This window comes from Hypanus sabinus, chromosome 11 (genome assembly GCF_030144855.1).
Source record: "Hypanus sabinus isolate sHypSab1 chromosome 11, sHypSab1.hap1, whole genome shotgun sequence".
Classification (NCBI taxonomy): Eukaryota; Metazoa; Chordata; class Chondrichthyes; order Myliobatiformes; family Dasyatidae; genus Hypanus; species Hypanus sabinus.
The window spans coordinates 43,589,633-43,604,274 of NC_082716.1; the positions used below are offsets into that span (position 1 = coordinate 43,589,633).

The window sequence follows — 14,642 nt, forward strand, 5'->3', positions numbered from 1 at the left end:
TTCGAGAAGTTGGTGTTCGACAGGTTGAGTGGACAGAAGGTTAAATTTAGTTTGGAGTTCAACACGCATCTTGTATAATTCAGAGTTCTTATTTTGGGCATATATTTGATCCAATTCTTTAATCTGGTTAATGAGGTCTAATCAATCTGCACGGGATCTTCTGTTGAGATTTGCTGTGTAAGAGATTATTTGCCCCCTCAGATATGCTTTCATGGCATCCCAGACAATCTGGGATGGCACTTCAGGTGATGTATTAGTGTTAAAATAAAAGGTTATCTGATCCTTAATAAATTTTTAAAAATCATCATTTGATAGTAAAGTTGAATCAAACCGCCAGTGTTTATTCCTCTGAGGGAGACCAGGCAAATTCAGAGAGAGAGTAATTGGGGCATGGTCAGAGATCAGTATAGTCACAAGAATGGGCAAATGGAATAAGTTGGTTATCGAGTAAGAAATAATCAATTCTAGTGAAGGTATGGTGAACATGTGAGAAAAAAGAATAATCTCTCTCCGTAGGATGGAGGAAACTCCATATATCAGAGATACCATAATTAGAGAGAAACGATTGGATAGCTAAGGCAGATTTAGTAGGTGGTCTAGTAACAGAGGACGATCAATCCAAATTGGCATCTAACCAACAATTAAAGTCACCACCCAGTATAAGAGAGTATGAGTTTAAGTCTGGTAGTGAGGAAAAAAACCGTTCAAAAAAATTAACATCATCAAAGTTGGGGGCATACAGGTTTGCTAGTGCAACTTTAGTGTTATATAGTTTGCCAGAAACAATAATAAAACGGCCATTTATATCAGATATTTTATTATGTTCAAAAGGAATATTTGAGTTAATAAGAATGGAGACTCCCCAGCTTTAGTGGAAAAGGATGAATGAAAATGCTGACCCGTCCACTTTGACAAAAGCCGGGAGTTATCAGAGCAACGAATATGAGTTTCTTGAAGGAAAGCAATGTCAGCTTTGAGTTGTTTGATATGTGCGAATACCTTCCTCCTTTTAACAGGGTGATTCAATCCCTTTACATTCCAGCTCACGAATTTAAGTGCACTAGCCATTATCGATTACTAATGCATAAAAGGCAGAAGGCATATAAAAAGTCAAGCAGTACAATAGCAGTCTGGGAGCAGAGATGTAAACATAGATTCGTAAAATCAACACATATACATGTCCTGAGCAATAAAGAGATATAATATATACAGTGAGTGATGTTGGAACTAGAAAACCCACCCCATCCACACAACCCAAAACTAGATGGCTACCAAAACAAGTAGCTAGCTCTAGCAAAAAAATTAACCCAAATACAACTTCCAGATCTGTGTCATTAACAGCAGTTCTGTATAAATACTATAATAAATAGTAACTAGTTTATGCACTAAACATAACTACAGATTAGAACACCTTCTGCAGGAATATAAAACTTAATACAGAAAAAATCGGAAGACCAAAACTAACCTGCCAGCGAAAAAATTATAGAAGAATAAAGTAAGAGAAAGGGAAAAAAAAGGGATAAAAAAAAGGAGAGGAAGGGGAAAATTATAAATTCAAGACGAGTATTTATCAACCATTTACAGAGAAGAGAGAAAAAAATTCAGAAATTAGAAAAAAGGGGTGAAGAAAAGAAAAAAGTATAATAAAATAAATAAATATAAAAAGAAGGGAAAATAGATCGGCAATTAAACTGTGAACCAACAAACAGGAAGGCCTTCACTGAAGACTTCAAACCTTCAAAACAAGTTAAAGTCAATTGTAGAACTCTGTAGATAAAGTTGTACAACAATAAAAGATAGATTTCACACACACCAAATCCAGGGAGAGATTGTCAACAGCCCTTAGAGTTTCGATGAATAATGTCTGAATGATTCAAGTAAAATCTGAGTCCAGAAAAAGTAATTTTACTACGAGAAGTACTTATCCACCATTTTAGGAGGTCTGATTGGGTTCCGAAGAAGGCTGGATGGCCGGAAGACTTGCCACAAATGCTTCAGCTTCCTTGGCTGACTTAAACCATTTATATTTCCCAGTGTTAATTTTGATTCGTAGATCAGCAGGGGAACGAAGCGAAGGTTTAAAACCACGATCAAAAAGCACTTTCATTGCGCCTTTAAACTCAGCGCGCATCTTTAAGGTCTGGGGTGCAAAATCTTCCACAAATCGAATGGTTGTATCCTGGAAAATAAAAGAACCTCTGCGATGTGCCTCTACGATCAGACGGTGTTTTACCTGGTATTGATGGAAGCACAAGATTACTGGTCGCGGGCGGTTGCCCAGAATTCCAGCGGGAACGTGGACCCAGTGTGCCCGTTCGAGCTCAGGTGGGTTTGGGAGCAAATCTTTCCCGAATATCTCACAGAGAAACTCGGCGAAAAACTTCACTTTTGATCCCTGTTCGGTGGCCTCTGGCAATCCAAGAATTCTAAGATTGCAGTGTCTGCTGCGATTTTCGAGATCCACCGTTTTGAAAAGGAGTTTGTTACACTTTTCCTCCAAGCTGGAACAGAGAGTCTCCAAGTATCGAACACGACTTTCTAAATCTTCAGAAGTCGAATCGATGCGAGATAAGTGTTGGGCATGTTTGCCCACCTTGTTGATGATTTGATCAATCTTGACCTCCAACTGTTTGAAAGCGGTTTCGAATTCCTTTAAAATTTCGTCTCGGAGCTGACCGAGCGCAGCCAGGGTCTCGTCTGAGAGAGCCGGAGCTTCCTTTCTCCCGGATTTAGAGCTGTTGCTAGACATTGTAAGTTAGAGGTGTTCACAGGCAAGTAAGAAGTATCGAAAAAGTTCCCGACTAAGGTTTAAAAAATGGAGACATTTAGTGCAAAGATAGCGACAGTAACGGAACAAAAGTTCGGAGCAGCTAAGCAATCGCCATCTTACCGGAAGTCAAATGCCGCTAATATATCTGCTGTAAAATTATGCACCCCCTCACATTAGCCATTTCCAGCTGAGGAAAGGGTGCATGGCTATCCATTCTATCTAAGCCATCTTTTCATTTTGGAGACCTCTATCAGGTCACCTCACATCCTCCTTTACTCCAAAGAGAAAAGCGCTAGCTCGCTCAACTACCTTTGTAAGATACGTGCTCTCATCCAAGCACCATCCTATTAAATCTCCTTTGCACCCCCTCTAAAGCTTCCGCATCCTTCCTATAATAAGGCGACTAGAGCTGAACACAAATTTCAAGAGTGGTCTAACCAGGGTTTTATGGAGCTGCAACATTACTTTGCAGCTCTTGAGCTGAATTCCCCTGCTAATGAAGGCCAACACACCAAACGCCCCAGGAATGACCCTGTTAACTTGCGTGACAGCTTTGAGAGGTCTATGGATGTGGACCCCAAGTAAAATTTATAAAGTTAATGATGAAACTTCGGTCTCCTTCAACTAGCATTTCAACTTTCCCAAGCTATTGGTCAATAGCTTGTTTGTATGTACTGCATGAAGAAATAGTTGTCATCTTAGCATCATTTTTCCATTTTCATACATTCACAGAATTAACAAAAAACTGAGAATAAAGTCATTGAGTTTTAGAATGAAAAAACTGGTTTTCTGTTGAGCCTTCATATTTTTGGCTAGTTAGTGTCAAAATTGTTGGAATACTACAGTGCTTGATTTCTATCCTACAGTGAACTTTGAAGTCAAAGCCCTCTTGTTAAATTTTGACGTGTATTTTCAGTCTCGAGCTTCAACAGTTTACGTTATAAGTATTTTTGAGTATGGGTCATGAACTGCACAAATAACAGGATAAACTCTGGATATGCAGCAGAAGATTGTGAGTTGTTTGGTTTTCATGGATTTTACCACTTTGAAGTCAGTCCACTTCAAGCGCAAGGACTGTGAGGGTCATGTTTTTTGACTTCTCCAGTGCGTTCAAGACCATCCGCCCTGCTCTGCTGGGTGAGAAGTTGACAATGATGCAGGTGGATGCTTCCCTGGTGTCATGGATTATTGATTACCTGACTGGCAGACCACAGCACGTGCGCTTGCAACACTTGTGTGTCAGACAGAGTGGTTAGCAGCACTGGGGCTCCACAGGGGACTGTCCTGTCTCCCTTTTTCTTCACCATCTACACCTCAGACTTCAACTACAACACAGAGTCTTGCCATCTTCAGAAGTTTTCTGATGACTCTGCCATAGTTGGATGCATCAGCAAGGGAGATGAGGCTGAGTACAGGGCTACGGTGGGAAACTTTGTCACATGGTGCGAACAGACTCATCTGCAGCTTAATGTGAAAAAGTCTAAGGAGCTGGTGGTGGACCTGAGGAGGGCTAAGGCACCGGTGACCCCTGTTTCCATCCAAGGGGTCAGTGTGGACATAGTGGAGGATTACAAATACCTGGGGATACAAATGGACAATAAACGACTGGTCAAAGAACACTGAGGCTGTCTACAAGAAGGGTCAGAGCCGTCTCTATTTCCTGAGGAGACTGAGGTCCTTTAACATTTGCCGGACAATGCTGAGGATGTTCTACGAGGCTGTGGTGGCCAGTGCTATCATGTTTGCTGTTGTGTGCTGGGGCAGCAGGCTGAGAGTAGCAGACACCAACAGAATCAACAAACTCATTCGTAAGGTCAGTGATGTTGTGGGTGTGGAACTGGACTCTCTGATGGTGGTGTCTGAAAAGAGGATGCTATCCAAGTTGCATGCCATCTTGGACAATGACTCCCATCCCCTCCATAATGTACTGGTTAGGCACAGGAGTACATTCATCCAGAGACTCATTCCACCGAGATGTAACACAGCGTCATAGGAAGTCATTCCTACCTGTGGCCATCAAACTTTACAACTCCTCCCTCGGAGTATCAGACACCCTGAGCCAATAGGCTGGTCCTGGACTTATTTCCACTTGGCATGATTAACTTAATATTATTTAATTATTTATGGTTTTATATTGCTATATTTCTACACTATTCTTGGTTGGCACAGCTATAATGAAACCCAATTTCCCTCGGGATCAATAAAGTATGTCTGTCTGTCTGCACTGCCACAGAACCATAGACTCATTGCAGCATGGATGGAGTCTATTCAACCCATTAGATTACCCCAGCTTTCTTTGGAGTTCCAGTGCCACATACCTATAGCATTACAAATGATAACCACTCTCATTGATTTAAACAATAGGTTTTCCTCTTCTGAATCATTCTTTTTCCTGTCACTTTAAATCTGTGTTCCCGTCCCCATGATACATCCATTCAGCAGATTAAGCAAATGGACAGTAACTTTGCTAATGCAATATGGCACAGATGTGTGAAGTTATTTGCTTTGGTAGTAAAGTCGAAGGCAGCATATAATTTAAATGGTATTAGATTGGGAAGTGTTAATGTAAAAGGAATTGGTGTTCGTGTATACCAGTGAAAGAAAGCAATCTGCAGGTGAAGCAAGCAATTAAGAAGCCAAATTGTAAACTGACCTTCATATCAAGAGGTTTTGAATACTAGACTAATGAGGTATACAGGGCCTTGGTGAGACCGCACCTTGAAATATGGCTCTCTTCTTTCCTGAGAAAGGATCTACTTAACAGTGTAGTGGAGATTTGCCACACTGATATCTAAGATGATAGGACTGTCACATGAGGAAAGATTAGGTTAACTAAGTTTCTATTTACCAGAATTCAAAGAATGATACCTCTATTAAAATTAACAACATTCTGGAAGGGCTAGAGAGCTAGATGATCATATTGGAGAGAAGGGATAACCATGAATGGGTGGAAAAATGAGGGAAGTTGTGACAATTGACCTAAGGAGGTTGGGCAGAAAATGCTGCAAATGACGTAAACATATTAGCGTTCTGTTTGCTGTAAAAATCTTAATAATATCTAATGAGTTGTTCCAAAGAAATTCTTAACTACAGCAGGTACAGATTATTTCTGTGATTCTAGGCCCACCACCAGCACCCAAAGACATACTGGAAGCTCTACAGCAAAGAATGGAGAGATACAAAACAGCAGCATCTCAGGCGAAAGCTACTGGAAATGATCGTAAGGCAAGGATGCATGAGAGAATAGCAAAGGTATGTTAATACTGAGCCATTTTTTTCAGGGTTTTTTTTCAATCCCCTTTTTAAAGATGTTTATTTCTTGCTTAACATGTGGTTCATGTATGTTTTAATGAGCTGTTCCATTTCATTTATAACCGTGAAATAAATGGACACTCATAGCTTTACACACTCAATGGCCATTTTATTTGTGACATGTGTAGAGGCTGTTAATAAAAGCATCTTTGTTATCTACTGTATATTCAGATCCTCTTATGGCTGATTCAATTATCCCCTCATTGGGAAGGCGTTGCATAATATAAAAAATAACAATGTATCCTGCATTGCCTTGAATTGCAGATAGACACTTTTTTTCCCTTGATGCTCAGTCCAAGTTCACATGCAGCTGGTTCAAGGTTCCAATCAAGGCTTGAATCTATCTGCTACGATCGTTTCCAAACTGACATTTGATATGTGGATCTTCACAGGAGATTGTAGTTTCTTCTATGGCCAGGAATTGGCAAACACAGCTTCTATTTGGTTTATACCAAATGGACCTTGACTGTACACTGGTGGAGATTTATGTTCACTGATATGGAGGAAACCATGATTCTTACCTGACCTTGCAATGTAAGATTTCAAATCTAGAGCAATGTGCTTAACTTGTAAAAGTCCTCTCAAAGCCATTCAGTTGCATTAGGATGCTATGTCAAAATCCTACACACATGAAAAGAGACTTAACTAGACACTAACATTGTGGACACAAGAGATTCTGCAGGTGTTGAAAAACCTGAGTAACACATGCAAAATGCTGGCGAAACTCAGTAAGTCAGGCAGCATCTATAGAAAGGAATAAACAGTCAACGTTTTGGGCCAAGACCGTTCATTAGGACGGGACGGGAAGGGAAGGGGGAAGAATCCACATTAAGAAGGTGATTGGTTGGGGGGATAGGGGGAAGGAAGAGGAAGGAGTAAAAGCTAGAAGGTGAGAGGTGAAACCAGGTGAATGGAGAAGGTTGGGGCGGGATGAAGTGAGAAGCTGGGAGCAGAAAGCTGGAAAAGGTAAAGACATTCTTCCTTCCCCAGTAATCTCCTTATCTCCTTCCTGGCATTTATCCCTCTGAGCAGAAGAAGTGCAGCACCTGCCCATTCACCTCCTCCCTCAACTCCATTCAGGACCCCAAACAGTCCTCCCAGGTGAGATGCATTTCATCTGCCAATTTGTTGGGGTAATCTAGTGCTTCCAATGCGGCCTCCTCTATGTTGATGAAACCTGATGTAGATTGGGGGACAGCTTTGTTGAGTACCTTCATTCCATGGGCAACAAGCAGGTTTTCCCGGTGACCACCCACTTTAATTCCCAATCCTCATTCCCATTCTGACATGTTGGTCAATGGTTTCCTCTTCTGCCATGATGAGGCCATACCCAAGTAGGAGGAACAACACCTCTTATTCTGTCCGGGTAGCATCCAACTAATGGCATGAACATTGATTCCTATAACTTCCAGTTATTTTTACCCCTTCTCCTTCCCACTCCTTCCATTCCCCCCTTACCTATTCTTTTCTCCTAGCCTGCCTATCACTTTCCCCCTTCTGTCCTTCCTTGCCTTTCTCCTATGGTCCACTCTCTTCTATCAGGTGTTTCTTCTTCTTCAGCCCTTTAACCTCTTCCTTCTATCACCTCCCAGCTTCTCATGGACTTTGTGGTGTACCTTCATGGTGATTGGCCAGTTGAATACTGCATTCTTAAAATGATTTGGTTAGAGCATTGAATATTTTGTTAGTGAGGCCCTGTTTCCTGGAATAAATTACAAGAGTGCATGAATTTAGCTCTAATTTCCTGGAGGTGATGTGATAAAGCCTACAATGCTGATGCAACTATTAAGTCTATATAAAAAATAAATGACCAATTTGTGGGTCCTCTATTGCTAGTTTGTGGGTGACAGTTAATGTTATCTTTGTGAAGGTGACCAGAATGATGCCAGGTAACTTAAAATGAGATGTGCAAAGTTATTCAGTCTCCCTTTGTATTCTCAACTGGATAACCTGCCCCTTATACATAGCTTAGTCCAAAAGTTTTAAAAATAGGTTACGTAGCCATTGGGAAAATCTCATTCGGATACATGCATTTATAGCTCAAAAGTTAAAATGATGCAAATGGAGTAATTTTATATTTTAACAATTCTATGTTTCATTAAATAGTTGTAAGGAAGAACTGTGATATTTGTGTCTACAATAATCAAAAAGATAATGATGACGTGAAAATAAAGTCAGCAAGCTTTTTCTTAGACTCTTTCAAGAATGTAAGGGAGTCATTAGAAATTTTCCCCAGTTAAGTTGCAGTGTTTGAGAACTAAGTACATTATGAAAGGGTTGCTAAGTGATAAGGCGCTATTTGACATGGAAAGTACCCTCTATCCCCCTCCCCCATTGCCCGACAAAAATCCAAGAGACCAGTTTTAACATTAAATATTTGAGAGTCCCATTCACAATGGCGTTTACTCTTTTGCAGATATGCCAATGAATATTCATGTATGCAGGAGCTATATTTACATAAATTAGTTTGAAATTGGTCAGTTGAAAATGTACATCAATTACACATCTCATCAAGTTGAAAATTTCTACCTTTTTATTATCCAGCAATACCAGGATGCCATCAGAGCACATAAGTCTGGAAGAAAAGTGGATTTTGGAGATCTTCCAGTACCTCCAGGCAAGTATAGGGTATTCATTCCTTTGAGCAGAGCATTTGTACTACATGTAAATTACAAGAGTGTATAATATTAAGTGCATTTGAATGCCCGATGAAGTTTTAAATATAACAAAATGTTCCTTCATTTTAACTTATTTTTAAATCTATGTGTTTGCATGTACAGGAAATTACTTGAATGGACTCTAATGGCAACAGAAATAGGACCATTAGACACAGGAGCAGAATGAGCACAGGTCCAAAGCCATCAAATGCTCCTCAAACATTAACCCTTTCATTCCCAGGATAATTCTTGTGAACATCTTCTGGACCCTCCCCAATGCCAGCACATCCTTACTTAGATAAGAGGTCCAAGACTGATCACAGTACTCCAAGTGTGGTCTGACCAATGCTTTATAAAGCCTCAGCATCAAGTCCTTGCTTTTATGTTCTAGTCCTCTCAAAATGAATGCGAACATTGCATTTGCTTTCCCAACCACTGACTCAGCCTGCAAGTTAAACTTTAAGGAATCCCTGGTCTAGGATTCCCAAGTCCTTTTGCATCTCTGATTTCTGAATTTGCTCTCCATTTAGAAAATAGCCTAAGTTTTTATTTCTTCTACTGAAGTGCATGACCGTGCACTTTCCTACATTGTATTCCATCTGCTTCTTCTTTGCCCATTTTCCTAATCTGTTTAAATCCTTCTGCAGACCCCCTGCTTCCTCAATACTGCCAGTCCATCTATCTATCTTTGTATTGTCCGCAAATTTGCCCACAAACTTATCGATTCTGTCATCCAAGTCATTGACATTTGAAGTGAAAAGAGCAGTCCCACACCGACCTCTGCAGAAAATAACCAGCCACTGGCAGTCAACCAGAAAGCAAAGTGCAGTAAGAGTAGGTGGAGGATTAAATTAAGTAAGGATTAATGCTACGGCAGAGAATATAAAAGTGATGGTTGGTATTTTTATTCTACATATTATGCATTGAAAAGGGCATGTAAACCAGGCACCTACAGAAGCTGCTAGGGGATTTTATTTGTATTGATCCCAGTACTTCAAGGTAATGCAACTGATAAAAATGGCCAACATAAAATATGCACACTGACAGGCAATTTGTCAAGCTAAAGGGTGGAACGTCGACCCAGTGCCTGACTATGAGGTGACTTATCAACATCCTAAAAGCAAGGCATTAAAAGGATTAAGAATAAAAACATTTTAATAATAGTAAGTACTTTGTTGATCCTGAGTGGGAAATTCTTTCGTTACAGCAGCAACATTTAAAAAAAACACTTAGCAATGTGCAGACTTAACTAATAATATACAGAATAATAAAATACACAATAATAATTTACCAATGTGCAATAATAATGTACAAAATAATAAAACAGACTATTGTACTATGATGGCTGTTCTCCTGTCATACATGCTTACTGTATTTTGTGGGAAAGATTTTCTGTAACGATCGTTGTGACAGTGGAGCTGAATGAGTCTGTTCAAAAGGATGCTCCACTGCTTATTCAGTCAGTCATGGAGAGGATGTGTCTGATTGTCCATAATGGATAACAGTTTGTTTAGTGACCTCCTCTCCACCACTAACTCAAGAGTCCAGGTTGTAACCAAGGACGGATCCAGCCTTTCTGATGAGTTTATTTAGTCTTTTTGTATCACCAGCACCGATGTTGCTCCCTCAGCATAAAGCTGCAAAAAAGACTGCATTCCCTATAGTAGACTGGTGAAAGATCTCCAACATCCAGCTGCACACATTGGAGGATCTCAGCTTCCTGAGAAAATAGATTCTTTCATCCCCTTCTTGTAAACAGTCTTGGTGTTGGTTTCCAGTCAAGTTTGTTGTTGAGGTGAACACCCAGTATTTGTACTCCTCCACCACCACAATTTCTTCTCCCAGAATGTATACAGGACTCATCACAGTCCTCTTCCTCCTAAAATCAATCGCCATCTCCCTGGTTTTAGCCACAAATGTTTCTGTGCAGTATCTGTCATGGAAATTATAATGTATATGGAAAGTCCTTCACTTTGTAAAGGCTTCTAGTGATCTGGTCACATGCTATCGGTCAGCCTTCATTGAATAGCTTTGATCTCTTTAATTTTTGCTAGACATGGCTGTCTAGTTCCTGATTAATTGGAAGCATGCAGATGACCACAAATAAGAATCTTTTATTGGGTAAGGCATGGAATTCTGATAATGGAATCTGAGATCAATCATCATCTTCTGTGCAAATTAGCTGCCTGCCCATTTTCGGCAGGCACATTGATTGCCAAATACAAATTATCAAAAAATTCAGAATTTGTTGATAAGTCGACTTGAAAACTTGTGCAGTTTTGAGTCTGCCATTTCCACATTCTTCAGCAGAAGAAACAAATGTATTAAAATAAACATAAGCACCTGTGTTTTATTTGAAAGGTAATGCTTGTGCATTCGTATACCCATATCAAATATAAGTTGTAAATGCGACAGAGCTTAGTTGTGAAGAACCACTAGTTGAATAGTCCATGTTGTAAACTCTTCACCTCTTCATCTAATGTTTCCTCACAACTGAAGAAGTTGGAGAATTGATGTTTTTAAATGCCCTGAAACATAACCTGATTTTTTTTTTGTTTGTTTCATAATGTGCTAATCACAATATCTTTTAAATATCTTCGTCTCAACTCTACCTTGTGGTTCTTCCTTAATCTTAATCACTTTTGTGTAAGATTAATCAAGATGTGAGCACTATAATTCCAAATGCAGCAGGTAATTATTTTAAACAGTATTATAGCCCATGTTTTAGGTGGCCCTTTATATGCATTATTTGACAACTCTTCATCCTCGAGATTCCTGAGAATAAGTGCCATCCCAAGCTGATCATTGACTTGACAGTGGAATTCCCTTCAGTCATAGGAGATGAAAAGAAAAAGGTTAAAGCAGTGCAATACTTAGATGTATTTTCTTTTAAAAAAAAAGCAATTTTCTTTTACAAAATGCAAAACTAAATAATATACTTGAATTTCTGCAAAAAAACCTCAAGCCACCTCATTATTTCTTCCCAATGTAATTTGTCCTTTGGAGTTTACTGGAAAGCAGGAAATAGTGGCATTCATGTAAAAAACAATTTTTGGCAACAATGGTATATTTCAAAAGTAAGCTACAGAAAATACAGCTACTCTCAACTTCACCCGTATAATTTTTATGCATTGAAATATCAATTAGCATCTTCCTAGCAGCCCTTTTGAGGAAAGGTCTCCCCCGACTCCACCCCATGATTCCTGTTTTTGTACCACCTGCAGATCACCAATCCTTGCATGTCTTTCTATGAATACTTGTCATGACCCCCAGTGTCTCAAAGCACTTCACTGTTAATGAAGTACTTTTGAAGTGTGACCACTAAATCATGTATGCAGTGAGCTTCTCGTCAAATAAGATTGGTTTAAGGGATGAATATTAGGACACGGGGAGAGCTTGGCTGTGTTTTGTTAAGTGTCATCTGTCAAGTGAGACCATGCTGTAACACTTTCATCTGAAAAATGCTAATTCACAGTTTGCTGCATTGCATTATTAGACTAGAATACTTATTACAGATGGAACTCTGGAGTGCAACTTGAATGTAAGGCTGGGTTAATAATGTTACTGCTGATCAGGGCTAACAAAATGAAAGTGGAACATTTCCTGTTATCTTTATATTGCACTTGTAATGAACATCACTAGTTTTTGTTAAGTGTACGGTATAGACAACTTAGATAACAGTGCACAAAACCATAGAGCTATTGAGGTTACTGCTTCAGAGTAACCAAATAATATAGCAAATATTATTTTTTCATAAATTATTGTCTCAGAACAAATTTCACACCATGAGCATTTTATAGCAAACTGGTTATTAATCACTCATTTTAATTTTTTTAAAGTATAGTTGAGTGAAGATGTGATGGTTATTTAAAATTAGCTGTTGTTGTGGGGAGATATACCACAGATGGATTTAGCAGTTCATATACTCATCACAGCGGGTGTTGGTGCAGTGGGGGGGGGGGGGGGAGAGAGGGGGGTGTGGTTCCTGAAGGAGAGAATTTGTTAAAAGATGGAAATAAAAATCCTGAGTGAGTCAACTTGTCCTCTTTAACAAAATGATGTGAAACAAATGGGCATAGAAATTAGCAAAGAAATTTCCAGATTTTTCACGATTGCTATGTTGAATTTTTTTGTAGGATTTCCAGCTATACCAGGAGTGGGAGGAACATCTGGAGACATTGGCATCACTGGGGCACTTCAAGCTGCTTCCAGACTAGCTACTGCTGAAGCTGAGATGGAGGAGGACGATGGCGAGGTACTAGATATAATGAAACCCATAAACCTTAACTGATTCAGTTTTCTTGTTTCTCAAAGAAAGGTGTGGTGCTTATTATCCTCTAATATTCTTTGAAAGTAACTGTTCCTTAGATGGCCAAGATATTTCATTGAAAATTGGAATGGTTTAAGATTAATTTTTGCTGAGCACCTATTCCATCCAGAAAAATAAAGCACATGCAGACAAGCATGCTATTTATGTATTAATGTCCTTATTTTTTGTCATGTCATGTTGGGAAATTGGAGGCTGGCATTTCTGGATCAAGGTAGCAGAATGAGTGTAAAAGAGGCAAATCATGGGAAGCAATCTCAGCACAGGACATTGAAAGAATCATTCAGTGAAGAAGGGTGGGAGAAAGTATTACGTGGGTATTTGGAAAGGTCATCTTGTGAAGGTGAGGAGGTGAATAACTTCTCTAATATTGAAGTTCTGGTGCTTTAAAAAATTTTATTATTTTCTTGGGTTTCAGATTTTACAGATATCAAGATGATATTGCTATTCTAGTTTTGATATTCTCAATTTAAAGAGGAAACCAAGCATTGCATTTCTTTTACCAGTTTCTCCAATTCTGAACTGTCATATTTCTCCTTGGGATAAGCCCATATATTATTTCCAGTGTTAGCAAAGATGAATATTAAAAATATAAATGCACCACACACTGGTCTAGCAGAGATAAGACTGGAGTCTTCCCTGCACTCTGCCTACAGTAAGTGAGTAAGATGGAAACAATTGGCTGGGAAGTTCTGACCAACCAATTTGTAACAAATGACATAAAGCCAGAATTCCTTCTTCTTCAATGAAAAGCCTCTATTTGAGTGTGAGAGATTACAGCAGCTTTAATGTAGAAATTGACACAAGCATCCTTTACTGACCTCTTCCTGACCAGACCTTGCTGCGAGCTAAGCCCTGTGTTAGAATTGCAAGTAGTCAATCCAGGAGGGCTGTGTGCCGAGCCCTATGCTTTACACACTCTTCACACATGACTGCATCCCCATCTACACCTCTAATTCCATAATTAAATTTGCGGACAATACCACAGTGGTTGTCCTGATCTCGGACGAGAATGAAACAGCCTACATGCTCGAGGCGGATCATCTGACGGAGTGGTGTAAGGACAACCACCTGGTCCTTAACACTTCTAAAACAAGAGAGATGATCACTGACTTCAGGAGATCAAAGGACAGAGTACACCTCCCCCCTCCATATGCATGGAGAGGTAGTGGAAAGTGTGGAAAACCTAAAGTTCCTTGGAGTTGTGTTGTCAAAACAGCTGACATGGACCACCAACACCTCGCTGACATGGACCACCAACACCTCGCTGACATGGATCACCAACACCTCGCTGACATGGACCACCAGCACCTCGCTGACGTGGACCACCAACACCTCGCTGACGTGGACCACCAACACCTCGCTGACGTGGACCACCAACACCTCGCTGACGTGGACCACCAACACCTCGCTGACGTGGACCACCAACACCTCGCTGACGTGGACCACCAACACCTCGCTGACGTGGACCACCAACACCTCGCTGCTTGTAAAAAGAGACACAACAAAGACTCCTCTTCCTCAGAAAGCTGAAACAGGCCAAACTCCCACAAAAGCTGTTGCTTAACTTCTACAG

The 14,642-nt window shown here is 39.9% G+C and overlaps 1 protein-coding gene across 3 annotated transcripts in view; it reads left to right on the forward strand.

Annotated features, from left to right (window-relative positions):
* LOC132401903 (coiled-coil and C2 domain-containing protein 1B-like) overlaps positions 1–14,642 on the forward strand; it is a 94,756-nt gene that overhangs the window by 44,136 nt on the left and 35,978 nt on the right. For all 3 annotated transcript variants that reach the window (XM_059984244.1, XM_059984243.1, XM_059984245.1), the window contains exons 10-12: positions 5,892–6,022; positions 8,627–8,699; positions 12,876–12,994. In XM_059984244.1, coding sequence (XP_059840227.1) covers positions 5,892–6,022; positions 8,627–8,699; positions 12,876–12,994 — 323 coding nt within the window. The remainder of the gene's footprint in view (positions 1–5,891; positions 6,023–8,626; positions 8,700–12,875; positions 12,995–14,642) is intronic.